At 47.9% G+C, this 25,155-nt stretch overlaps 10 protein-coding genes and 1 non-coding gene across 11 annotated transcripts; 6 read left to right on the plus strand and 5 right to left on the minus strand.

The window, feature by feature from the left end:
* Window positions 1–222: 222 nt before the first annotated feature.
* On the plus strand, window positions 223–2,163 carry BDV27DRAFT_145200 (flavin-containing amine oxidoreductase-domain containing protein; the record flags this gene model as incomplete). Its single annotated transcript, XM_032070376.1, has 6 exons — window positions 223–330; window positions 372–420; window positions 501–634; window positions 689–712; window positions 849–1,101; window positions 1,178–2,163. 6 exons carry the CDS (start codon window positions 223–225, stop codon window positions 2,161–2,163), a joined length of 1,554 nt encoding a protein of 517 aa, XP_031927592.1.
* A 199-nt stretch (window positions 2,164–2,362) lies between these two features.
* On the plus strand, window positions 2,363–2,434 carry BDV27DRAFT_t115. Its single transcript has one exon. It is a non-coding gene; the product is annotated as a tRNA-Arg (tRNA).
* A 912-nt stretch (window positions 2,435–3,346) lies between these two features.
* BDV27DRAFT_128291 (uncharacterized protein) lies at window positions 3,347–5,133 on the minus strand. The gene is made up of 9 exons (XM_032066939.1): window positions 5,064–5,133; window positions 4,806–4,971; window positions 4,689–4,741; window positions 4,570–4,629; window positions 4,344–4,500; window positions 4,238–4,288; window positions 4,139–4,162; window positions 3,971–4,078; window positions 3,347–3,818 (listed from the first exon to the last, which is right to left on the minus strand). Exons 1-9 carry the CDS (start codon window positions 5,088–5,090, stop codon window positions 3,397–3,399), a joined length of 1,068 nt encoding a protein of 355 aa, XP_031927593.1. The 5' UTR covers window positions 5,091–5,133; the 3' UTR covers window positions 3,347–3,396.
* Window positions 5,134–6,777: 1,644 nt separating this feature from the next.
* On the minus strand, window positions 6,778–8,661 carry BDV27DRAFT_172276 (carboxylesterase; the record flags this gene model as incomplete). Its single annotated transcript, XM_032075818.1, has 5 exons — window positions 6,778–7,749; window positions 7,833–7,891; window positions 7,948–8,170; window positions 8,229–8,261; window positions 8,326–8,661. 5 exons carry the CDS (start codon window positions 8,659–8,661, stop codon window positions 6,778–6,780), a joined length of 1,623 nt encoding a protein of 540 aa, XP_031927594.1.
* A 1,929-nt stretch (window positions 8,662–10,590) lies between these two features.
* BDV27DRAFT_172279 (uncharacterized protein) lies at window positions 10,591–12,947 on the minus strand. The gene has a single exon (XM_032075819.1). The coding sequence runs from the start codon at window positions 12,826–12,828 to the stop codon at window positions 10,927–10,929; it is 1,902 nt and encodes a 633-aa protein (XP_031927595.1). The 5' UTR covers window positions 12,829–12,947; the 3' UTR covers window positions 10,591–10,926.
* An 877-nt stretch (window positions 12,948–13,824) lies between these two features.
* Window positions 13,825–14,881, minus strand: BDV27DRAFT_145205 (aldo/keto reductase family protein; the record flags this gene model as incomplete). The annotated part of the gene is made up of 2 exons (XM_032070377.1): window positions 13,825–14,720; window positions 14,827–14,881. The coding sequence occupies 2 exons, from the start codon at window positions 14,879–14,881 to the stop codon at window positions 13,825–13,827; spliced, it is 951 nt and encodes a 316-aa protein (XP_031927596.1).
* Window positions 14,882–15,115: 234 nt separating this feature from the next.
* BDV27DRAFT_172281 (cupin domain-containing protein) lies at window positions 15,116–15,824 on the plus strand (the record flags this gene model as incomplete). The annotated part of the gene is made up of 1 exon (XM_032075820.1): window positions 15,116–15,824. The coding sequence occupies one exon, from the start codon at window positions 15,116–15,118 to the stop codon at window positions 15,614–15,616; it is 501 nt and encodes a 166-aa protein (XP_031927597.1). The 3' UTR covers window positions 15,617–15,824.
* A 258-nt stretch (window positions 15,825–16,082) lies between these two features.
* On the minus strand, window positions 16,083–18,128 carry BDV27DRAFT_145207 (putative MFS transporter; the record flags this gene model as incomplete). Its single annotated transcript, XM_032070378.1, has 8 exons — window positions 16,083–16,311; window positions 16,371–16,471; window positions 16,537–16,656; window positions 16,719–16,980; window positions 17,051–17,289; window positions 17,344–17,406; window positions 17,470–17,567; window positions 17,636–18,128. 8 exons carry the CDS (start codon window positions 18,126–18,128, stop codon window positions 16,083–16,085), a joined length of 1,605 nt encoding a protein of 534 aa, XP_031927598.1.
* Window positions 18,129–18,516: 388 nt separating this feature from the next.
* Window positions 18,517–19,824, plus strand: BDV27DRAFT_157751 (Gfo/Idh/MocA family oxidoreductase; the record flags this gene model as incomplete). Its single annotated transcript, XM_032072567.1, has 1 exon — window positions 18,517–19,824. One exon carries the CDS (start codon window positions 18,517–18,519, stop codon window positions 19,822–19,824), a length of 1,308 nt encoding a protein of 435 aa, XP_031927599.1.
* A 681-nt stretch (window positions 19,825–20,505) lies between these two features.
* BDV27DRAFT_157752 (major facilitator superfamily domain-containing protein) lies at window positions 20,506–21,647 on the plus strand (the record flags this gene model as incomplete). Its single annotated transcript, XM_032072568.1, has 2 exons — window positions 20,506–20,984; window positions 21,059–21,647. 2 exons carry the CDS (start codon window positions 20,506–20,508, stop codon window positions 21,645–21,647), a joined length of 1,068 nt encoding a protein of 355 aa, XP_031927600.1.
* Window positions 21,648–22,947: 1,300 nt separating this feature from the next.
* On the plus strand, window positions 22,948–24,988 carry BDV27DRAFT_172283 (uncharacterized protein; the record flags this gene model as incomplete). Its single annotated transcript, XM_032075821.1, has 3 exons — window positions 22,948–23,202; window positions 23,413–23,614; window positions 23,664–24,988. 3 exons carry the CDS (start codon window positions 22,948–22,950, stop codon window positions 24,986–24,988), a joined length of 1,782 nt encoding a protein of 593 aa, XP_031927601.1.
* Between the last annotated feature and the right edge of the window lie 167 nt (window positions 24,989–25,155).

Consider the following 25,155-nt stretch of genomic DNA (forward strand, 5'->3'; position numbering starts at 1 on the left):
AGGTTGCTGCATATCGCCTCACTGGCGATCTGGTGAGCTGGTGCAGAAGATAACCCTTTGTACCAGTCACTGAACGCCAAGCGAAGGTCATATGTACCAGATATATCTTGCCCAGTGTAGCCTAGTAGTGGTTACAAAAGGCTCTGCGTAGCGCTCTTGTATTCCGTTCCAGAGTTAAACATCGTGTAAGCTTTAGACAAATATGCATTTCACGTTATCAATATGTTCGAGTCTCTTATTAGCCACGGGAACAATACAGTCGGTCTTCGCTCATGTCGCACAACCTCCATCCGAAGACAGAATATGCACAGAAACTACTGTGGCGATCCTGTAAGATAATAATAACTTTTTTTTTTTTCGTGGTGTCGCAGAGGTCTAACCTAACTCAGAGGAGGTGGGATGGCCGGTATCACGGCAGCAGTAAGTGGTATCATCGAGGCTCTCAAGCCCCGGAAAGGAAAAATAGGGATGATTATTCATTGATTTATTTGACTAGCAAGCTTTGTCAAACGCATCGATTCACGACTTCGTCATTCTAGAGTATCGAAATACTATTGGCGGGCGCGTATGGAGTACAGACTTCGGTCAGGACAAGGATGGGAAGCCCTACGTGATAGAATTTGGTGCGAACTGGGTATGGCTCATATAAACTTTCAAAAGCTAGAAGGCAATTTTGCTAAGTTACAAGCGCAGTTACATGGAGTTGGGACCAGTATAGCAGGTAAGCACCCATAGTCTATGTGTTTGGTCATTGCTAACTTCAGGGAGAAAACCCACTCGTAACACTGGTATGGAACATGCATTTTCATCTCTTTCCATATATAACTAATTGGATCCTACCTTGACAGGCCAACAAGCATGGACTCAAGAACACACCTGACAATTCCAGCTCCGTCCTGACATATGATGAGACTGGCTACAACGACTACCAAGACCTGTTAAACACCTTCAGCGACGTGAAGGATGTGGCCTACAGAGATGCGGGACAGATGTTATTAGACAACATCCAAGATAATAATGCGCGTACCGGATTTGCCATGGCGGGCTGGAACCCCCGGCGGAACGATATGAAGGCGCAAGCGGTGGAATGGTGGAATTGGGGTACGAAGCGCATGGGAGGACAAGACTTCACAGCAAACCCTAACTAACTAATCATTAACAGACTGCGAATGCGCAGCCAGCCCCGAAGCCAGCTCATTTATTTTCGGAGTAGCCGCCGAGAATCTCACATTCAACCAGTTTGGTGAAGCTAACCACATGGTCGTGGATCCTCGCGGATACAGTACCATCATCGAACGCGAGGCGTCAACCTTCCTCCACAAAGAGGTCCAAGACCGTCGGCTCTGGCTCAACGCTCAAGTGACCGATATTACATACTCCCAAAAAGGTGTCAAAATCACCAACAGTGATGGCAGCTGCGTTAGTGCAGCATATGCCATTTGCACGTTTTCTCTAGGTGTACTGCAGAACGATGTCGTACAGTTCCACCCGGCCTTGCCCAAATGGAAACAAATGGCTATTCAGAAGTTCAGCATGGGAACATACACTAAGATCTTTATGCAGTTTGATGAGGCATTCTGGCCGACCGATACACAGTTTTTCCTCTATGCGTCGCCTACCACCCGCGGGTACTACCCGATATTCCAATCGCTTTCGAAAGCCAGCTTCATGCCGGGGTCTAATATCCTGTTCGTGACTGTCGTAGAAGAGCAAGCATACCGTGTAGAGAGACAGTCTAACGAGCAGACCAAAGAGGAAGTTCTGGCTGTCCTCCGCGAGATGTTTCCAGATAAGCAAATACCCGAACCAACCGCATTCGTATATCCTCGATGGAACAGCGAGCCATGGGCGTATGGCAGCTACTCAAATTGGCCAGTGGGAACCACGTTAGAAATGCACCAGAATCTACGCGCCAACGTAGACCGGGTGTGGTTCGCTGGAGAGGCGACCAGCGCATCATATTTCGGGTTTTTGCACGGTGCGTGGTTTGAGGGCCGGGAGGCGGGCGAGCAAATCGCTGCGATGTTGCAGGATAAATGCTCAAATACTCATGATGAAGCTACTTGCGGAGATCGCACTCATTATGATGTTCTGCATGGCACGACACCAATAGATGCGTATACCGTCATCAATGGGTGGCCGGTTAACAGTACGGATCTATAATCGGGGTTAGACACATACCTATGATACATGGGGTCAGTACAGAATGGTAAGGCTATAGATCGTGGTTTAAGAACAGCTTTAGTTCATATAAAGAAAGGCTATATCCAGAATAATAAGATCAAAATTGATATTGGCTATAATTAGCACAAATCAAAATGGCTTTATATTTTAAATATCCACTCACTCTATCACAGCAACTGGGCGGCTGGCCTAATGGTAAGGCGCTAGATTTCGGCTCTAGAGATTGCAGGTTCGATCCCTGCGTCGCTCGCGCTAATCTTTTTCTTCTACAACAATCCTTTGTTTCTTTTTTTGCCTTCACCCTCTTTTTCTCACAATTTTCTTGCATTCTTTCTTATCGTTTCTTTTTTTTTTACTACCTTTGCTCTTTTTCTTTTTCCATTCCTACGTGATTTTCCGTGGTTAGCCCAATTTCCGTATACTTTCTAACTCGGCGGTCGAGAAAATATATATCGTAACCAAACATTAGCATCATTTATGCACTACATCACCACCAAATCTTCGTTTCCTTGGATACCTCCTAATTTTACTTTGCATAACCTAAGAGCCCTCTTCCTTTTATTTTTCTCCCCCAAATCTTCCTCCCCCCCAATGTTTTACTCTCGATTTATGATTCGAAATCTGTGTACACAATATTCGTCCTGGTGGTTGACCGCCTTTGAGCGCCCCGCTTACCCTTTCTAGGACCAGACCCAAGAACTGCCGGCAAATACCGTATACCCAGGTAAGCAGAATGCAGAAGGCGGTCAGTCTGCATTCTTCAATGTATACATCTGCCTGTCGACAACCCTGCAGAGAAGAGAAAGAAAAGAACAAGCATTAATAATGCTTTGAACGTATCATTCTGCATCCATAGCTGCTTTTACCCGGAAAAAGGTAAGGTATAGGTTAGTTTGGTGACGTCGTCCTTGCATCCTATCTCCGTGTCACCCGTCATTGTTTAAAGCGATGGCTGTTTAACTGGTGCAACGAAACTTGGTTAAATGGGAGGTTTCTGGACACATATTCTGACATACTAGACCTTAATAACCTATTCTACCTCTACATTTGTACTCCCTAGTACCAGGTCGGATCTTTTACATAATTACATTGATCTCATGACACGCACACATATACACATCATATCAATTACATCAATTACTACGTACATACCACACTCAAACAACCCCCTACCTACAATTGAACCCTACTCCTAAGAGCAAAAGAGCAGAATCAATGCTGTCTACCATTAACACTCGGCGACGAATACCTCCCATGAAAAACATGATACTCCGTCGTAACCGAGATGCCCGCATGATCATCCACCGGCGAACAAGCAGCATCCTTCACCAACTCATCCTCGGAATCATGTCTCGACAACCCCGTAGGCGTACCATGCCCATCCATAACGGCGTTCGATGCCACCGACGCCGTCACTTTATTCAGGGGTCCTTGTTTCCCAGGACCATTGGAATGGGAGAGCTCGTATGCTCGGCTGCTGTTGTTGTAGTACGTCCCGCTGCGAGACTTCGAACCAAAAAAAAGAGTCCGGAGGACGGGGAGTGAGTTGGCGATTATGGCGATTGCCGTTTCGATCATTGAGACTGTGCAGGTTATCATTTGTTTGTTTTGCCAGGCGAAGATTGCGCGGATTACTGTTTATTGGTGGGTTTGTGGTTAGTTTGGGTTTGGGTTTCTTGTAATTGGGGCTGGAGGTGAGGTGATGGGGTGGGGGGGGGGGGGGGGGGGGGGGGGGGGGGGGGGGGGGGGGGGGGGAGCGGGGGGGGGGGGGGGGGGGGAGACGTACTGCTTGTGATGACGACGAGGATACCAAGCAGGAAGATGGACATTACGCCGAGCTTTTGTTTAAATGGCATGCGGATTCGCAGGACTTGGGAGATCGGGAGACAGATGACTGGCGTGTTTTGTTAATGTTGTTTCTGGGGTTAGGAGGGTTGGTGATGGAGTAACTCACTGATTACATCACTGAAGATGTTGACTGTAGTTGGGGGGAGGGGATTGATGTTAGTGACGGTGCCTTAATTGAGGAGGTATGTAAGCTGCGATAACATACACAAGATGGTGATCCAATAATTGATCCGGCTCTGCTTCTTGGAACATGCACCTGCGTATTGTTAGCTTGCGCATATTTACCGATGTTTGTATCGGGCAAAGCTCACGGTCCGGGTTATCCATATCCCAAATGCGGTCGACAGGAAAGCACTTGAAGATGATGTTAAGGAAGATGGTGAGCCACGTCGCGGCAAGCAAGGCGAGAACGACGTTGTAAATTCGTTGGTAGTGGGTTCGATCCGCCAGACGTTTGTAGAAGCAAACCTGCATTCACAACCGGTTAGTCGGCAGCCCTTATCTCCATTGCCATCAAGGATAGGGAAGGGTACGAACCATGCCAGCCTTGATCAACCATAGAGAAGTCACATAGAGAGTAGATCCTGGGATGATCATCTATAAAGAACGGTCAACATGCGATGCGACAAACCCGGGTTATCCAAACTGCCACCAACCTTCATCATATTGATCATATCCGATTTCGACGCATTGGCCATGTCCGTCATGCCTAAACAGCAAAGAATCATTAGAAAACCTTCCCCATGCATATCCAAGCTCAACCCACAACTTACCCCAATTGAACATGAAATGCTGGATGATCAGGTCACCGATCAAACACAGACAGGCCGCCGCGACGAGGTAATCGTCGACGTAAAACTTGCTGAACCTCCGCCATCGCACAACTAACCGTGTAACGAAGAAGGCACAAGCGACAATCGTACAGATGTACCATCCAACCTATTATGTATGCGCCAGAAGGTGATCGTCAGTTGACCGGTTTCCCGTGCCGATCAAAAGCGGAGGAGGGTAAAAGAAAAAAAAGCACATACCACCTGTCCGACTCCCGGGTGAGCCATGGGGACGATCTGCAGGCGTTCCCACCGTTATGAAAGAGCGAACGAAGGATGGATGGCCATTTAAGCAATTAGAACGAGTGAATGCCGTATGGGCGGCAAAAGAGAGCGAAGGGGCCTTCAATTGTAATGTTAGTGTGCGAAAGACAGAAATTTTAAACACACTGCGAACCTTGATAATATGGACCTGTTTTTGCGACTCAATTACGGAGTACAGTTGGTGGAATCCTGCCTGCGCACAAGGAATCGATTCCTCTCTCCCACTGGTCCAGATAGCATGGCTCGATAGAGAAATCTCACGATGGCGAAGCTTAATCTTAGACAGTGCTAGAACACGCTAGGGAATCACCGATGCTATTGGGCAGGCATGGGGATGTGTTTTCCATGAGCAAGTGGCATTCTTGGAAAGGGCCTAATAGTCTGCTTAAACTTCCACGGTTCCAACAGCCAGGGAGACTGGACGTAGTGGAGAGTTTCCACTCAAAGTATGTCCAGGTTACCGGATGCGGACAGTGCCGGAAGCACAGGCTTGGATCATGAAATCATGTCCCGAGTTGATTACTACCCTACTCCAAATCTCCAACATGAGACGCGAGGTTACATAGCCTCCGATGTGTGCTGTGGTTTCGGGACGCATCTAATTTCCCTTTTCTCGGCGACATACAAACCAGCCAACTACACTGTTTTTTCTATGTTTGGGTTTTACAAATACACTTCTTACCCTGCGCAGATTGTATCATGAAGGTCAAATATTAGCTGATGGTGGAGAATTCTAATATTGGTCCCTAATTGGGCTATCTATACACTACAATGCGACAATGGAGACACTTACGATATAGGGAGAGGAGGCCGACACCACGAAATTAACAGAAAGGAGGCAGTGTAGAGAAAGGAGAAAATACGAAAACAGTTAGATCAAGCGAGTTCAACACACCAATGCAGGGACAACGATCGATCTCGATGGAGCACTATTCTAGAAATTCCATATGCCGAGGTTCCAAGACGCGAGACTAGGCAGTCATGTCAATAAATAGGAAAAACTTCGGCAGAATGACTGTACGGAGTACAACTGCCCCGTTAACTCAGCCTAGTTTTCCTTCTTCTACGCGGATCCTTTCCGAGTCTTTCTCCGTGTAGTCCAGATTATAGTTTTGGCTAACGTATCTATGCTACTTTGTAAAGGTTTCTTGGTGCTATATTTAAGTATCTACACGGGAACAAGGTGTGGTGGTTGAACTTTGAAGAGAGTTAGGGTTAACTAGGGGTGCGACCCTAGCTGCGACCGAAAATGTTTTTAAAACCAAATCGTTCGTGATTCTGGAGCGTTGGGCCTTTGCCCCACTATCTAACGTCCAATTGATCGTTAGCTCGAGATGAAGATCCATTCCTAAAGTGGAACATGTGGCGCTGTACCTGAATCGATCCTTCTACACGAGATTCTTCATGCACGGTTTTTCTTTAGCGTAAATGGACGAAGGCCTGGTCCCCTGGTCTGCCTGAGGATCATGCAATCCTTCACATTGGTGTCCCACCTGCTTGGGAAATTTAATATAGAGTACGGAGTAAAACGCGCAAATACCGGTAGTGTTCATGCTTTATAATTTATTATTGATAATTAATTAAACCTGTGCAATGGGTATATGTCTATTAATGCTAGATGCTAATGTCTAATTGCCGAATGACAAGAGATTTAGGAGGATTCGGCCAGGGTGACCGGGTTCTGGACCACGGGATACTTGGGGATGTTGGGATTGAACACGGACTGGCACCGGCCGTTGTAATCGCCGGTACTTCCGATTTCAATCGCCAACTCGTTGCCAGGAACACCCAGCTTAGCCAAGGGCCCGTTGGTGGGCTTGGCTCGGCCCCAGCCAGGTCCTGCGCTGGGGTTCTTGATCCAGGCAACAAACCAGTTATTCATGTAATCAGCCAACGCCTGCTCCGCCTCTGTAACGTCGCTCAGTTTCGAGAAGCACTCATTGCCTCCGTGGAAGAAGGGCACTTCGCTTCCGTGCGATGGGCCGATTCCTGAGATGCCTATGACGTTGTCGTAATCGCCGAACCAACGGTACACCCAGGTAGGCTGCTCGTTGGCACGGACGTCGATCAAGTAATCAGTGGGACAGAAGAATCGAGCATCTCCGTAGGAGGCGCCGCTCATGAGGGACACCGTTTCATAGTCTGAGGCGTTGTAGGCGGCCAGGAGCTCGTCATCAGGCACATGAGCCATGTCGGCATCGAAGGTGTTAATCCACTTGGAGAAATTGGTGTTCTCGCTGGAGTAAACCATACCGAAGAGCTTGCCCTCCTGGTCGGAGTTGCCGACAATCAAGGGAAGCGACTTGGGGTAGTTGCCAGCGGCGAAGCGCGACTTGTAGTCAGAGAAGCGGGTGATGTTGTCCACGATCGGGGAGAACCAGGTGTTGGAGGTCGAGTTGAAGTAGGAAGTCTGGATAGAGTACATATCCACTTCACGAAGACAATCCAGGGTAGGGTTGCTGGAGTCACAGCTGAGTGTAACACCGGCGGCTTCAATATCCTGAGCCACTTGGGTCAAGGCGACGCCGGAAGGGGCGATGGCGGGTCCCGACTCGGCATTCGCCGACATTTCGATCGCACCCGCCAGGAATGTCTCGGGATGATTCCACAAATAATGATCAACCTACATTACGATAAAATTAGCCACCCGGGACAATCTTCCGCGTCGACTACCCATCTGGAGCGAAGGATTTGTGATTTACTTACATGAACAGCGCCGGAGGAGTGACCACCCAAAACAATGCGGGTCTTATCACCACCAAATCCTGCATAGGCAGAGATGTTAACACATGATCAAGGGACAAGAATACTTTTTACATACCTCTGATGTTGTCGTAAACCCACTGCAAAGCCATCTCGACATCGAGAATGCCAAAGTTCTGCGATTGGCCTTCGAGCTCGGGAGCGCTGGGAGAAGCGTAAATGCTCTCACGGTAGTTGACGTTCACGTAGATCACATCCTTGCGAGCGAAATTGTGTCCTTGCCACTGAGCATTGCTGTTACCACCAGTAACCATTGCCCCACCATAGATGTAGACAAAAACCTGTGCATTGGTTAGCCAATGTTCTGTAGAAGCCCCGATGGAGATAGGAGAAACTCACGGGAAGATTAGAGCCGTTCTGAGGGGTCCAGATCTGTGCAAAGCAGTTTGGGTCAGTTTCCAATGGCCAAAAGCAATATCAGTCCAGGATATAATACATTCAGGTTCAAGCAGTCCTCGCCCTGAGCAACGATCTTGTTGCCGGACATAGCCTGCGCACAGGAAGGGCCATAGGAGGTCGCATCGAACTCAGCCGTGGCGGACTTCGTCAAGCTCTGGGGAGCCTTCCACCGATTCTTACCCGCAGTCGATTGCGCAAAAGGGATTCCCAGGAAAACATTGGTATTGCCCTCCACGAATCCCTTGACAAGACCTTGCTCGGTTAAGACCGAGGGCGTGCCGTGGAAGGTGGCACCAGCGCGGCCCTCCAAAAGAGCGACAGCAGTGATAGCGAGGCAGGCTGCCCGCTCAAGAAGATCCCAAATGGCACCCATGGTGAAATCCCTTCAAGACAGAAGTATATGGTGAACCGTAGAGGGGGAATAAGGGGATGGAGAAAGTCCGCGGCTATTTAAACTAGACTCCTAATTTGACTTTTATGCTTTCGGGGCTGGCCCGGCCGGAAGAAGAAATCCACGTTTGGCCTCCTTAACCCTAGTTCGATTTCGAATCCTACCGTTCTTTTTCTCCGATTCCCCATTCTGGTTTACCCAATGGAGTTCCACAGTAGCGTTTGACATCGGCTAATCGATTGTCTCAGCCACGTGGTAGCGATAAACTGGGCCTTGATCTAATGAATTTTAGTGCTTGGCCATCGGGTCCCACCCTCGGAGAAGAAGAGCCGTTCGCTAGGCACTGGTTGGGTTTTTCGGCACAATGTCATCATTAGCAAATATTTTCTACAGACGCGATTGTTATTGCTTTTTTGTTGTTTCTAGCGCCAACTCCCTCGTGGCAATATGGGGTTTCTTGGTGTGGATCTCGCGCTTTCTCTCGACGCCTCTCTCGGCGCCTCTTCGTGTTTATCAAATTTTTATTGCCTCTCCACAATCATTCTGGCTGCCATGAGGAGCCAACACGTAATAGAATCACGGTAGAGACACGAGTGTGTTTTTTCGGATACTCCAATTCAACCCTAAGTCCCATCATACCCTTCGTAGTTGAGGGTAAGCCTTTACTGTTTACCTTTCAACCTTGAAATTAAGTCAATTCTAGGGGCCTAAACTCCAAATTCAATATAGACTATTGCAAATAATTGAAGCAACCACCAAATCGCTGACAATATAAAACCTCACCGTATAAGAATATGCTAAGCTTATTTAATCAGGAACCTTCTGCATGACATTTTCCTCCGAGCAGATCCGCACGTGGGAATTGAAAGAAAAAGTGGAGCTCAATAAAAACAACACCCCTTCTTCCTTCCCAAGTACTCTGCCTTCTTTTTCATTGTCTAAACATCATATCCATGTGCCTATAGCCTGTGGAGAGGGAGGAGATGTGTGATCAAGCAGCCACTTATCAAAACTGCATTGGACTTTAAAACGCAGTATGGTTACAGAGAGCAAAAAACCTTACGAAAGGTATACTATAGTTAACTAGTTAACTGAAGTGGTGGACCTTCTGCTAAAGTTAAGATGGGATGAGAAACTACCTTGGTTGAAGGTATCAAGGTCCTTCTCAGACTAATTTCCGGGAAGAAGCCCAGGATCAATCGAAGTATACTGGAGTACAATTGTAGACAAAAAAGTGAGACAAATTTATATACTTTGGTTAGCTTTCGTATCGTGCAGAAGAATATTACCGAAGGTTATAGAGTTGGGGAAGGACAGCAAGTCCCAACCCTCTAAGAACTCAAAGATTTTATTCGCTGCCTCGTCGAGTCTATAAAGGACAGACTCAATCCAGATGACACTGCTATTCTCTGGGCGCAAGGATTCGCTTGCGGCTTTCTCAAAACCGGGAAACCGATCCCGTCCTTTATTGCCGTAGAACTATACTATGTACAGCTGTCTTTGTACATAAAAATGGTATCAACCTAATTTTGTGCAGTGAATTAAGAATATATTGGCCGGGTATGGTATTCTCAATGCAATCAGAAGGCCTAAGGACGATTCTTAGTCAATTCAGAACTCACTCTAAAGCAGTTACAAGCAGAAGCGAGATCTTCGAATGAAACCGGATTATTGACCAGAGCTGTAGCAAGGAATCTAGCGGCCAGTACTATTCAAAAAAGATAAAATAAATTACAGATCTCCTACAGCAATTTACCAACGCTTATAGGAATTCAGACTGATTTATACCCATTCCATACCTACCAACATGTGGCTTTGAACGATTGTTTCGAGCCACTTGGCAGTGAATAACCTGCCACTCTAAGTAGGAAGTCACTTACCTCTCTCTTTATTCATCTATTACTTCATCCACTCATGTCTGCATTCTTTTCTCATCCATCCCTCTGAGTCATGTGGGATTGAAACTATTTCCTTCACCTCTTTGATCTTCCGTCTGCTACCGTTTTTGCTACAAAGCAATACGGATGGTGGAAGATCACAAGTGCAACGTGACGAAAAAGATGGAACGGGGCAACCCTAAACTTCACATGTCCTTCATACACAGAATATGTAGAGGCAAAGCTGCCTCAACTAGTTATATACAAGCGACTGAGTATCACAGCGAGCTCTCTCCAACGCGAGATAAAGCGATTCCCCCGAGATCACCAGACGCAATCACCATGACTTAAGAATTGAGCATGACCAGTTTCAGGTTCCATTGGCCGGCTGCTTCCAGGCCTTTCCATCGATAGTGGTAGTCAAGGTTCCGTTTGCATTGAATATGTTGGTCATGGCATCAATTTCCAGATGGAATCCACCGGGACTGGTCTTCTTGCTTCCGGTAACTTGTCCGGTAGACCTAAGGTCGGAAAACCAGTCTACCTTGTTTATCGTCATGGATGCGACAGTATTGGTGAACCTTTCAGACCCTTCGATAATACGCAGCCCATCATCGGAATAATTGCGATAGGTGACTGCAATGGTTTTGATAGCTGTGGGAATGGCCTTGTCATGAATAATTGACACAGAGGCTGAACCTGACACTTCTCCCTTCAAGGTGTAATTTCCTTCAGCTGGGAACGGACGGTCTGGTAGAGCACTTTCGGGAACATATGGAACACCCCAAGGAACTTCATCAGAGACGGGAGCAACTGGTTCAAGATCGAGCGGCTCACGGCTGGTAAGGTGAGCAAGCATCAGGCGGGTGACACGGCCACCTGGTTCGGTAGAGTTGGGGCATGGCAGAGGATTCTGTCCGCCACAGGAAGGGGAAACAACGAGGTTCTCGAAGTATGCTATGCGCGTGCCGTCATGAGACCACTTTGGATCTGCCCCGGCGTTCCAGTTGGGGTCGTTGATGCTTCCAGGGCTACCGTCACCGTCGCCGTTGATTTGCTGGCCGTAGTAGTCGCCACGGTCCCCGTCGTGATCCAGGAGCCAAGGTCGGAAGAATCGCCGAGGACCATTGTTGCGGGTAGAAGAGGCAACTGTAGTAGCTATCAGGTCGATGACCGGTGGAATGCCGCGCATGCCGGCCATGAACATCTGCCGGCCAGTCCCCCGAGTATCAAGGATGACTTGCCACTTATCGTCAGGAGAGACATCCATGGGGTCGACATACTCGGGGTGATCCGTGATCCGACGGACCTCTCCTGTTGTCAGGTCGGCAGCGAATACGTCGATGTTGCATGACTCGACAGGGTTGCCGATATACGTGACCTCTTTACCACGTCCGGTAAATCCTCGAAGCTCGCCGACGGCAATGGCCGACCGGTTAAATAATAACTGGTTGCCTTTAGCGCTGATAGGCTGTGGGCTGTCCGGGTTATAGAGTCTGGTAACGTTAGCCAGATCATATCGGGCTGAGCGAGGTTCGCCCGTCTTCGGCGAGGGGTTAAACTCCAGTCGACTGAAGTAGCCAAACTGCCCTAGTTGGCCATTGGAATAGGTGAAGGAATTGAATCCTAAGTGCACATTATCCGGATGTAGGCGCAATTCTCGTATATTTCCTCCGGCTCCCGAGCCATCTGCCTTGACATTCCAACGGATGGGGTAGATGTGCACCTTATCCGGTGTACACTCAGAACTTGCGAGCAGCGCCGAGCCACAATCAACGATGTTAGTCCCAATCAGGGCCCTCTTACCATCCAAGAACGCCTGAGGATACGGAGAGAGCTCTGTGCTGCCGACCTTGTTTTCTTCCGGCACGCCGCAGGTAACACACTTCCACGGGTCACCACTAGGAAAGTTGGTCCCATCAGTCTTTATCAGAGTCAAATGGGTACCATTGTAAATGCTAGCCGGATCGGGAGCTGCTGGAGCCCCTGAGAAGTTTAGGCTGACAAGGACGTGGTTGTTGTCAGGAAGAAAATTTCCACTTTGGATCTGGGAGGATTTGAGCAAACATCCGGTCCGGTGAGGGCTGACTTCGGGAGTACAAGAGCCCTCCTTACTGTCGGCGACAGGAGGCAAGGGAAGCTCGGTGACAACAATAGGTTCTGGTACGGGGGGACTTAAAACTTGCTGGTTGGTGTCTCTGTTGCCATGTTGTACCCCGGCAACACTAGAAATGATACCCAGAAAAGCAGTGGTGCTTGCGACAACATGCATTTTGGACGATGTGACGGATGTTGAACACCAAACGGGAGGAAGAGCTAACCCTCATCCTTTATAATCTGCGATGTGGAAACGATCGGTTACCACCTCTTCCGCTCAGCAGGGGTTCGATCCACAGTGGAAACCTCTTCTCTAGGGTCTAAGTATAGAGATAGCAGATGAGTTCGGCTACCCCGGGTTCTGAGTGGTCGATCATTGCTGTATGTGGCAAAGTGAAGTCCAATCGTATCCGTATTCTTTCCCTATCATGGCGGGGTTCCGTGTTCTATACCAAAAAAGGCAGGGTTTACGGATGCGAAATATCTGGCAAACAAAAAAACACTCCTATGATCTGCAGGATTGTCGTCAGTTCATTTCTGACATAAGGAACATGTTGTATTGCAGGAACAGTGCATAATGAATCTAATACGGCCCTACACGTTTAAGGCATGTAGACCGACGTGCAGACGCCAACTCCATGTAGCTTCCGCATCTGAGCATAGATTGAAACGCTTGCAAAAGAATGTCTTACTGTACGTCTTCACATGCTTTGGAACTATCCAGAGTGACATTATCATCACTGTAGCTCATCTCTTGTTGGTCTAACCAAGGAGTCCTGCAGCTATAGTACCTGGATCCAACCGAGGTTGCATTGGTTTCCTGAGTCTCCTGTCATGCAATAGCAGGGCTTAGAACATAGTTGCAAGGGTTTAGTTCGACTGTAAGTCGTTACACATAGATTGCCAGCTTGCCTGGCGTATGGCATAATAGATGGGATAAAGAGTAATCATCCGTTGACATGTCTGTTAAGGCCGGGTAGTTCTGAGACATCGATGACATGGATTCTCGTCCACTTAGTTTTATAATTGAAGAGCATGGGCATTGCGCAGGTTTTTCCTACAATAACTTGTCTTTTTATTATTAATCTGAAAGTATAGCATATATCTATCCATTATAGAAAAACTTCCTCGTATTATTCTTGGATCCCCAGAGGAACACGATCAACCCATTCTAATGCCAGTATTTTCGGATCGGCTCTTGGATGAGCTGCCAAGCCTGCTCCATCGTTTGCGCTATGTCATCAGGAAGAAGCCCTTTCTCTGAATCAGCCAAGTTACCTTCTAATTGCTTGACACTGCTCGCTCCGACAATTAAGGCATCGCCATGCTGTTTACTCAAGATAGAGTGGTGTACTAGCCAACGGTAAGCGCACACAGCAATGGTGAGATCGTGCTTTTGAGCAGCTGCTTGGATAATCTCTAGCGCTGCGAATGTGGTCTTGTTCCAGTAGCGGTCATTCATCGCGGAACTTTGCTTGTTGTTGGGATCGTAGCGTGCACCGGCGTCGAAGGAGGTAGTATCAAGTTTGTAACGGCCGGTAAGTACGCCACCGGCTAAGGGCTGAAAGGCATACAGAGCAATATTGTAATGACGAAGACAGGGAAGTAACTCTGCCTCAATCGCACGGTGAAGTGGGTTGTAGATGCCTTGATAGACTGACGGATGAATCCAACCATGACGGTCGCAAATTTCACACATTTGGGCGACTTCCCAGGACATAAAATTACTGATCCCAAGACGCTTAAATTTGCCTTCCCGATGTAATTTGTCAACTTCTTGCATTGTGACCTCGAGTGGGGTGTTGCGGTCTGGCGCGTGAAGGTACCAGAGGTCCACGCTGTCCGTGTTCAGCGCTTCAAGGCTTCGGTTGAGTGCTCGTCGCAGATCGTCTGCTCCGAGCGTGTAAGTATCAGGACCAGCTCCCCAGTTTGCTGTTGGATATATTTTCGTGTGTACACGTAGGTTCCTCTCCTGCCAACCACTTTCCCCGAGAAGAGATTCAGAGGTGCCGTTGCCGTAGGCGCGGGCAGTGTCGATGTCGCTGTGACCATATCGTTGGAAGACATCTAGAACGTCTTTAACTTCTTCAGGTGTGGTTTGTCGGCAGCCATCCAGCCCAAATAAAGCGTTAATATACAACCAGTCGCTTGATGCACGGGCGCGATAACGTACAGGGTAAATATTTGATTCCGTTGCTTGGATCACTGTCCAGGCTTTCTCTGGACATGACCGAGATAGATATATATCCATACTCCACCAGACAGACGTACTTCCAAAACTCTGTATACGAAAAGTTTTGGGATGGTGGGTCTATAGCAATTAAAGTGGTCAGCAATCTGCAGCAGTCGGACTTTACATCGGAGTTAAGGGTTCCCCTCTTCTCAGCTAAGAAGTCAACCACAACTCTTGTTGCTCTAGAACCAAATGTCATGATTCCTCACTATTTTCGCCTTATATAAACATGACTGAGGCTACAGCACCATTCCTACCACCTCCCCGCCGAGTTGTGACCGGCCACAACGCCAACGGTCAGGCAACGGTAGCCTTCGACTCCCACCTCACGCCCCAGCCCGTGGGAGATGGCAACAACTTGACAATACTGTGGTCAACGAGCGAACATCCCGCAAACGTCAGTGACTCCGAAGATGCTGCACTATCACCTCGGAGTTGGCCACCCACGGGCACTGGAATATCCGCTTTTGATTTGCCCCCCAAAGCAGAGGGAGTGCTCCATCGCTCTATTACGCTCGACTACGTGATAGTCGGCAAGGGAAGCGTTGTTTTGAGCTTAGACGATGGCTCAAAAGTCACATTGAATGAGGGCGATGTGGTCGTCCAGCGAGCAACGATGCATGGCTGGAGCAACATAACCGACCAGTGGGCACGCATCTACGGAATGATGGTCCCTGCGCAAGCGCCGATTGTGAATGGGACGGAACTGAAGGAGGATTGGCCTTTTTGAGACTTCGTTTGCTCGTTTGGTTTACAGGCGTTTGGTCGCTCACCTGAGAAAGGGGTTTCTTCTGTGTTATTCAACGAATTTATCACTTGGACAACTATGTTGATCTCAGATGCGGAACGAGAAGTTTATGTTTCCCAATTCGGTACATTTCGCCACAGCTGTTTTGAAGTGCCCTTCGGGGTTAGGAGCCAGCTGGGTAAAGTTATTCAATTTCATCTTGGAGGCGAATTAGAACTCTATGACCATTCTTTGAATATCCATTGCAGTAACATCAATTGAATTCGAAACACAGTTTGATATTCTCTGCTGAGCGTTTGAGTACTCTCGTCAGCTTGGTATCATATTTATGGTCATTATTCTCGGAGCCTGTCTTTTCACCTTTCGCTATTGATAGAAACAAGTACCGTGAAACATTGATTATTAGCAGTAACAGCTATCCCAGTCCTTGAGGCACTACTTCAGCTAGCTAGTACACATATATGAAATCCTCATTCTTGAGATCCGTCGTGTCCGAAAACCCCTTATCCTCAGTTTGATTCTGCTGCGGAAGAGCATTGACATCCTCGAGTTCAACCGCCTTACCCACCTTCTGCTTGCTCAGCATAGATTCATCCACCACCTGGGCAGATTTGCCAAGATCCAGTCTGCGCTGTGCGTGCTTCCGATTCAAGTAGATGAGGTACAGATTAGTCAAACTGGGAGAGTAAGCTTCTGCGTCCTGCGTGTAATCATCGAAACCAAGGACTCGACTTACATAGCAAACACGCCTACAATCACGAATAATATAAGGTTCGAGATCAACCCCGGACGGTACAATGGTGCCTGTGATGTTGAGTAAAGTTGGGGACCGATTACCTGTGTACGATCAGTACGAATGTTCTGGACGAGTGGTTTGGGCAAGGAAAGGGGAGGGAGCATACATTCCCGGCGCACATTCCGATCAACACAACCGCTGAGGTACATTTTCGCTTGGTATCTCCGGCGGTATTTTGTGCTTCCCATGCATAAACTAGGGGAGTGATTCCTGCTAGGAAGGATACCTGTTTGAATATTAGTCATGTCGATTAGATATTGATTTGAATGGAGAAAGGAATCCGCTTACCAAGTAATAACCGAAAAGAAGAACCCCCTTCTGCTCCCGGGGAACAACAATCATCAACAATGTTCCGATAGCAGAGATAATTGCAAATCCAACAATCACGAGTCCCTTGCGCTGGAACCGGGTTGCCAGCCATCCTCCGCCTACGATGGCGATCACCTGAATGACACCAAAGGGGATGTTGAAGAGAATAGTTTCGAACGAGCCGTATCCGAAAGATTTAATGATCAGGTTGCCGAACGTGCTGATACCACCGCTCGGGATTCTGGATGGTGTTAGTTCCGGCATTCCTTCGTTAATGACTATGTATGGTTCCAATATGAATTATCACGTACGAGATGGCCACGATTAGGAAAAACCAACACCAGGTTTTCATGTCGCAAAGCGTCTCCCAGACATGGTCCCAACGCCACTCGCGGGAGACAACACCCATCTGGTTTGCGCGGAGGCGCTCTACGGCGATGATCTTCTCACGGTGATTAAGACACTTGGCTTCCATGGGTGAGTCAGGCATGAAGATGAGGACAATGAGCGAGAAGGCGACAGTGAGCAGTCCGCAGAACATGAAGATAATCTGGCACAGTTTAGCCGAAAGAGTTCAAGCTAGGTATGTACTATCGGGCTTTACCTGATAGGAATAGAGTGTGTCGCTGTGGATGTGACCCAATCCGTATGTGAAAAGACTTCCGACCTGTCAAATGCTTTGTCAATGCTATTTCGCTGCATTTGTAGAATGAGGGGACAGAAAACGTACGACAAATGTCACGCCGTTCATCCCATTCCAATAGGCTGTCCGTAGAGTCTGTTCGCCTCGTCTCCACCACATCTGCGTTACGGCCACACATGAAGGCGCTATTGTGTCTTGTTAGAATCTTATCCCCCCACAACTAGTTACCACTCCATGCTCTGTAGCAACATACCTATCATTGCTTCGAACGCCCCCAAGGTAAACCTCAGCCCAAGCAGGCTAGGAAAGTCCGTACACGCCGCCATGATGGCCAAAGAGCTTCCCCACAAGAATATCGCCGATCCGATCAGTTTTCCTGTCGGGAGCTTGACAAGTAGCAGCGCTGCTATAGGCTGCATAACCAGCTGGGCCAAATAAAGAATCGATCCGAGCCATGAATACTGCTGTCCATGGAGATTGGCATCCTCAACTAGCCCAAAAATGGAGACATACGAGAGCGTGGATTTGTCGAGTTGTTGGAAGAAGTACGCGCCTAGAAGTAGAGGCAGCAGACGGCGATCGATGCGTTTTAGAACACGCTTCTCTTCTTCTGGCGTAAAGGTCCGTTCGCCCTCGTCGACTGAAGCAAGGAACCGCGCCGCCTTTTCCTTGCCCTGGTTACGGGGGGCTTCAGGGTCTTCCACCGCGGTGATATCGTCATGAGGTGTTTCTACTGGACCTGCCATGATGAGTAGTAAATGGGCCTGTAGAGAATGACATTATCCTGGGGAGCAAGGTATTTATTCTAGGTTCGGATTATAATATTCCGATACGAAGGAGGTAGTTATCGAGGGCCGCCAACGCAATGGCAGCAATAACTGGCCTACCTACTTTCTGATCAAAATGCCAGTGGAACTCTTCCCCAGACCCCAGACCCCAGATATCCCCGCATCATGTGCTGATACCCGATTCATGGAAAAATTACCTATTTAGCCTGATCGAAGTCTGTGCGGGGAGTGCAGATCTATCACCTCGGGACATTGCAACCCGAGGACTTAAAAGTAGCTACCTTCTCCATTCCTCCAAATTCCAGTCTATTGAAAGCTTTCCACCGTCTAGATTGCAACCGCTACAATGAACGATCTGAACAAAACTGAGCCCAAGATGAAAAAATACGCTTTAATCGGAACCGGCGGCCGCGCCATGTTCTTTTATACAGCCATCGTGCGTGACTTCGGCAGCACCGCCCAACTTGTCGCTTTCTGCGACACCAACAACACTCGCCTGGCTTATGCAAACAGTCGCATCGAGGCCCTCGGCCATAGCGCCGTTCCTACATATCTGGCCCACGACTTCGACCGCATGATCGACGAGACTCACCCGGACGAAATCATCGTGACCACCATCGACCGCACACACCACAAGTACATCATCCGCGCATTAGAACGTGGCTGCAACGTTGTCACCGAGAAGCCAATGACGATTGATGCACCGCGGTGCCGACAGATCATCGACGCAGTCGACCGCACCCAACGACAGGTACGAGTTACCTTCAACTACCGGTATGCACCGCATAACACCAAGATCGCGGAGCTGTTGAATGCGGGGGCGATCGGAGATATCAACTCCGTGCATTTTGAGTGGATGTTGAATACCTCGCACGGTGCAGACTATTTCCGCCGTTGGCATCGGGATAAGCGCAACAGTGGTGGGTTGCTGGTGCATAAGTCTACGCATCACTTTGATCTGGTTAACTTCTGGTTGCGGACAAAGCCGGAGACGGTGGTTGCTATGGGCGATTTGCGATTTTATGGAAAGGAAAATGCTGAGCGTCGCGGTGAAACGAAGTTTTACTCTCGTGCTCGGGGTAGTGAGGTGGCGAAGGAGGATCCCTTTGCTCTGGACTTAGAGGGCAATGAGCAGCTTAAGGCGCTGTACGCGGATGCCGAATGGGAGGATGGGTATTATCGGGATCAAAGTGTGTTTGGGGATGGCATCAATATTGAGGATACCATGGGGGTGATGGTGCGGTATCAGACCGGGGCGGTGTTGACATACAGTCTTACTGCGTATGCGCCCTGGGAGGGCTTCCGGGTGAACTTCAATGGGAGCAAGGGTAGACTGGAGGTTGAGGTGGTAGAACAGTCGTATGTGAACTCAGGAGGAGAGCAGGCCATGGAGGGTGCGCTGGAGAGTCGGACCATTCTCCTGCGGCCAATGCTGGGCAAGCCTGTGGAAATCGAGGTTCCAACGGGCGAAGGTGGTCATGGCGGTGGTGACCCCCAATTGCTACAAGATCTCTTTGGCACCCGATCCTCAGATCCACTGAACAGAGCTGCGTCGCATCTAGATGGGGCATGGTCGATTGCGACGGGCATTGCGGCGAATGAGTCAATGCGCACGGGGCAGGTGGTGCGTGTAAATGAGCTACTGCAGTTGTGAGATGAGTTACTACAGCTGTATATCAATTTGTAACACCTTGATAGACGGACGTGTCAGCTCATGAAGTTGTCTCTTAGCTATCATGGTATTTATAGCATTAATCATTTTATAATGGCAAATTGTCATACCAGATAGAATTTATCAATCGGCCGGACAAAAGTAAGAATCTGGAATAAAACATCACAGAGATTAAAGTAGTAGAATACACTTTTTGGACGATGACGTGTTGCTATTTTGAGCCGACGATATTGTATCTCTAATACGAACTTGATTTCCTCTGCTAGGTAGGGATTTCTGTCAACCATAGAAACGGGCCTAGTTGGGCCGCCTACCCTACACAGTAGTCAGCTGACCTATGCCCAGTATTTAAGTTATATAGTAAGTTAGTTAGAAAGAACCAATGCTTATGGACTATAATTCACCTCCTTTAGTGTTAGGTCTAGATTAGAGAGGTATAGGTTCCCCGTTGGATCTAACCTGAACGGTTGGAGTGGGTTCGTAGGTACGTAGTACGTTAGCACCGCATCTGGCTCTTCTTCTTGCTGGGCACTAGCAACTCTAGGAAAATCGTTGGAAATATCGACCACCAGTGTCTGGTGGCTGGGGAATGGAACCAGTGATAGTCCGTATGTCGTATCCTGGCCCGCAAATGATGCGTTGAATGGCCGCAATTATGGTACGATGAGAAAGATCAGCATCATAGCCCTTTCAGGACTGTCAACTCTCTCAGTTGCCTTTGCATCAAGTGCTTATTCTGGAGACTTGTCTTCAATTTGCCAGTATTTTGAAGTTTCTGATGAGGCTGCGACACTGGGCTTGTCACTTTATGTCCTAGGCTTCGCGATAGGGCCTTTGCTGCGGGCCCCCATGAGTGAGGCATTTGGCAGAATAATCGTGTTCTTGGTCACTTTCAGCCTTTTCACTATCTTCAACATTGCGGCAGCAATTTCCGCCAATTTCGCTTCCGTGGTCATTTTCAGAGCTTTGGCAGGAATGTTCGGCAGTGCACCTCTCACCAACTCTGGAGGGGTTGTGGCCGATCTCTACAGTGCGGAAACGAGAGGACTTGCTGCGGTGTTCTACTCTTGTGCCACCTTCTTGGGCCTGTTCTGGGCCCCATTGCGGGCGGATTTCTCGGCGAGGCTCAAGGATGGAGATGGGTCGAAGGCCTGCTGGCAATCTACTCGGGAATTATGCTTATACTCGGAGTTCTTTGCATTCCCGAAACCTTCAGTGACGTTCTCCTTCGCCGACGAGCCGTCATGCTTTCGATGAAGACGGGAAAGTTATATGTCACCAGCGTCGATCATCGCAACCCTCCAGGGTCTCTGGCGGAGAGGTTTCAAGTATCAACGACCCGTCCTTTGCATCTGCTCTCCAAAGAGCCGATCGTTGTCGTTCTCGCGCTTTATATGTCTTTCCTTTACGGCACCACCTATCTGCTACTAGCAGCACTACCCATCGTGTTCCAACGTGTCCGCGGATGGAGCCCAGGGATGGGTGGGCTTGCATTCGTACCTATTGCAATAGGCATGCTTTTCGCCACGGCTTTTATGGTCTTCATCAACCGTCAATACACAAGGAAATTCAGAGCGTCCGAGACTGGCCAGCTGCCTCCCGAAGCACGCCTGCCTTCAGGCAAGGTTGGCGCTGCTCTTATTCCTATCGGTCTATTCCTTTTTGCATGGGCCAATGACCCCTCGATCCACTGGGCTGTTTGTATGGTGGGTACTGCCTTCTTTGGGTTTGGCAATATCTGTGTCACATTAGCATTGGTCAACTATCTTGTCGATAGCTGTTCGATATTCTTGAAGCATGACTAGCCAGATTAAAGGATATGAATAATATGGCGATCCACGTTACTGTACACAGTTCTAAATAAAAAAAAGAGAATGAGGCTTAGAAGGTCTTGTGGCTGATGGGAACGAAATGAGACAGCCTCGCGCGGCTACAAGATTTTAGCCTGATCCCCGCAATTTCCTTTAAACATTCCTTCACCTCAATTCCATCATCTGAATACCCTTTACTACCTACTCGCGATTTTGAATATAGATTACAGACCGTCCTTAATGGCTGATCCTTTATCTGTAGCCGGGAGTGCAGTGGGCATCATATCCCTCGGCCTCTCTGTTTGCCAGGGCTTGCTCGCTTATTACGGGCCATTCAAAACATTTTTCGAGGAAGTTGGCGACATTACATCTCGAACAACGGCCCTAGATTCTATACTAAAGGTACTACAAAAAATCGTCGTTGAGGAGTATATGCTCTCCGGCTCTCCGGTAACGCAACCCACAACGGTTGCATTCAGATCTATTCTGAGCTGTCAAGAAGGGCTGAACAGATTAAAAGCTACACTGGAAAGATGTACTCAAAGCAAAATTGCCAACACTTATACCAGATTTCGAATCCAGACCAACCGGATATTATACCCCTTTAGGCGCGAAACTGTAATGCTACTTATGGAAACATTGAGTTGGTTGCAGATCAACCTCAATACTTCACTTCAAATACTGACAATGTAAGTGATCTGCAAAGAGATGTGCTGTGATTCTCGCTTACTAGATGGGATGCAGCTCTATGGTGGCAACCAGTCAAAGGCAGCTTGGTTTGATATTCACGAACTCGAAATCCAGCCTGTCAGATACCGGCCAGATGCTAGACGTTACCAACCGTATGAGCCAAAGCAGTATTAGTATTGATGACAGATTAGATATGCTTGAACAGCATATAAATCAAATTGTACAGATATCAGTCCTATTCAGAGTGCCATTTTCAAGAACCCAGGGGATACTGACTGCTTACATTCAGGAACGGAATATTCGTCGCTCTCCAGCTCGTTCTGTTTCAGAAATCGCTTCACTATGTTCAATCTCGGATATCCCACGTGGAGATGACGATAATATAGGCAGTCTTGCAATCCCTCGCTATAGAAAATACCGGAAAAGATGCATATGTTCTCATCGTAATCCGTTTCAACTGCCAGGGCTTGGGGGTTTGAAGGCAACATATGGCCACGTCTGCTCATGTCACAACCAGGACAAAAGAATCTTCTCCTTATCCAGAAGATGGGTATTCTACAACCGAATATTGAAACTTGCGATTGGAGCATCGATAACCGTCCAAATGGGTGCTGGAGGCTTTTCTATTTCCCCAGAGATTCATTTTCGCCCAATCGTATCAACTGAATCACCAGTATTCTGTCTTCTCTGGGAAACGGAGAAATACCTTAAATCAGAAATTATTGGCCCTGAGATCGAGAGCGCTCAAAAGAAGCTACTGGGACTTTTCGAGGAAGGCAAAGGAACGCACTTGGATACCCTACCCAACGGTAATACGATATTACACGTGAGCCTGCTTGAATTCCTTCTGCCAAATAATGTAGGTGTGAAAGCTTTTTTTTTCTGACAGTCTAATTAGATAATAACTAGCTGGCAAAAGTATAGCCATCGGTGGGATTCCAACTCATGGCTGGTTTGGCGTTCTTTTATCAATGTCATGTTAGAACCGGGTCTATTGTCGGATCGTGTCAATGACTACGGCGAGACCCCAGCGGACATGATGATAAGATATTACGAAAGCCGCCATCAGGAGCAGTCTACTCTTGACATCTGTTCTGATTTACTAAATTCTGGAGGGCATATGACCCACCAGGCTCTTGACTTGAGGCATCACCCGGACACTTTCAACTCATATTACTATATGCCTGGAAATGACCGTTGGATTGATATGATATGGGAAGATTATAGTATCCAACTTGTATGGACACTTCGCGATAAAAGGGATCTCCAAGGTAGGTTTCTCTATCCATAGAAGAATGACGAAACTTAACTTGATCTTAGACATTGATGTCCCAGAGGAACTACTTCCTCTGATCAACAGGTCAAGGAATCAACTAATGTCAGCCCTGGAAAAAGGCATCGATTTACAGAATTGGATTGGCTCTTATACACAGTGGCTTTCAGGCCTGGCTTTACTTCTTCAATATGGTTATGCATCAACCGAAGATTGTCTCATACGAGCATGTGAAGTGGGCTGTGAAGAAAGCGTCGAACTTCTGCTTAATACTAGCGGATACTGGATTGGACCCCGCGTGTTGGAAACTGCCGGAAAACACAATAATCCAGCGATCATGAAGTTAGTGCTACAGGTACTCGCTGGCCGAAGAAAGCGGTTGCAGCTCTTAGCAGAGAGGTACTTGCCTGACAGAATGGTCTCCCAGCTAGGTATAAAGTCAGGTTATCTCTTGAACATCCATGCCTATAAAGTTTACAAACTTCTTGGGGAAATGTCCATCAATGTCAAGAATCTTGTGGAACTATATGAATGGTCTGTATACGATTGTATAGGGATCAATATGAAATTAGCGGACCTCCTATGGAATACCGGCTTCCGACATTTGGATGAGAGTAAATATAACATGACTTGCCTTATGAAGCTAAGGTCGAGCTCCCCCCCTTGCAGCCTTAACATATTTCTTGGAAAAGCGAACTGGTTCATCGCAAAAGGTGCTGATCTTAACCGTCAAAGATCGGGCTCTTCGGCTACCGCTCTGCATATGTTGGGACAAGACATAGGCAAAATGCTGCGTTCAATGGAAAGCGTTGCGAAAGTCACCTTGGAAATGACTAAACTGGACAAAGCATGCAAGGATTTAATGTGCGAAGTGCTGGCCGATGAAATTCATGACGAATGCTACTGTCCTTGTTCTCTTGACGGGTGCTCTGGGATTACAAGACTTCTACATGGGCTTTTCTATGGACGGCCTGAAAGAAATATAGAAGAGCTTCTGCAGAGACTTGCAATAATGCTGGACGTTCTTTTTCCATTACTTGAGCCCGCAGTCCAAGAACGCCTTATTCCTTGTGTCCTCCGCTTTATCGCCTGTCAAAGGTTAGAAATCACCCACACGTGCGTGCATATGACTTTTGGGGAGAAAGAGATACCTACAGATGAAATAAGTGAGATCAATGACGAGGAGAAAGACCTTATATTGGAACTTGAGCAACTCGTGGCTCAGTTTCCCTCAGAAAGGCCAAATTCACTCTTCCCAGCTTCCTTGATGCCCTGGTGGATGCACATTAACGAGGTCCTCTCATCACGTAGGGCACCCAGCAAGGAAGAAATAAATAGGATTCTTGAGACAGGGGTCGTTTTGTACGGATAAGGAAAATAGTCAGGTATTCTTTATAGTACTTAGCGCCTTTCATTGTTCCGTTAGCATGGGCTTTGCTTCCATGAAACGGGTATATCAGCATTTCGGGTAGCTTGGATATGTTGGCTACTACGGAAAGTAAGATCGTGGGAATAGTGGGATAGGAAGGATTTATGTTC

The sequence above is a fragment of the Aspergillus caelatus genome, assembly GCF_009193585.1.
Source record: "Aspergillus caelatus strain CBS 763.97 unplaced genomic scaffold BDV27scaffold_87, whole genome shotgun sequence".
NCBI lineage: Eukaryota > Fungi > Ascomycota > Eurotiomycetes > Eurotiales > Aspergillaceae > Aspergillus > Aspergillus caelatus.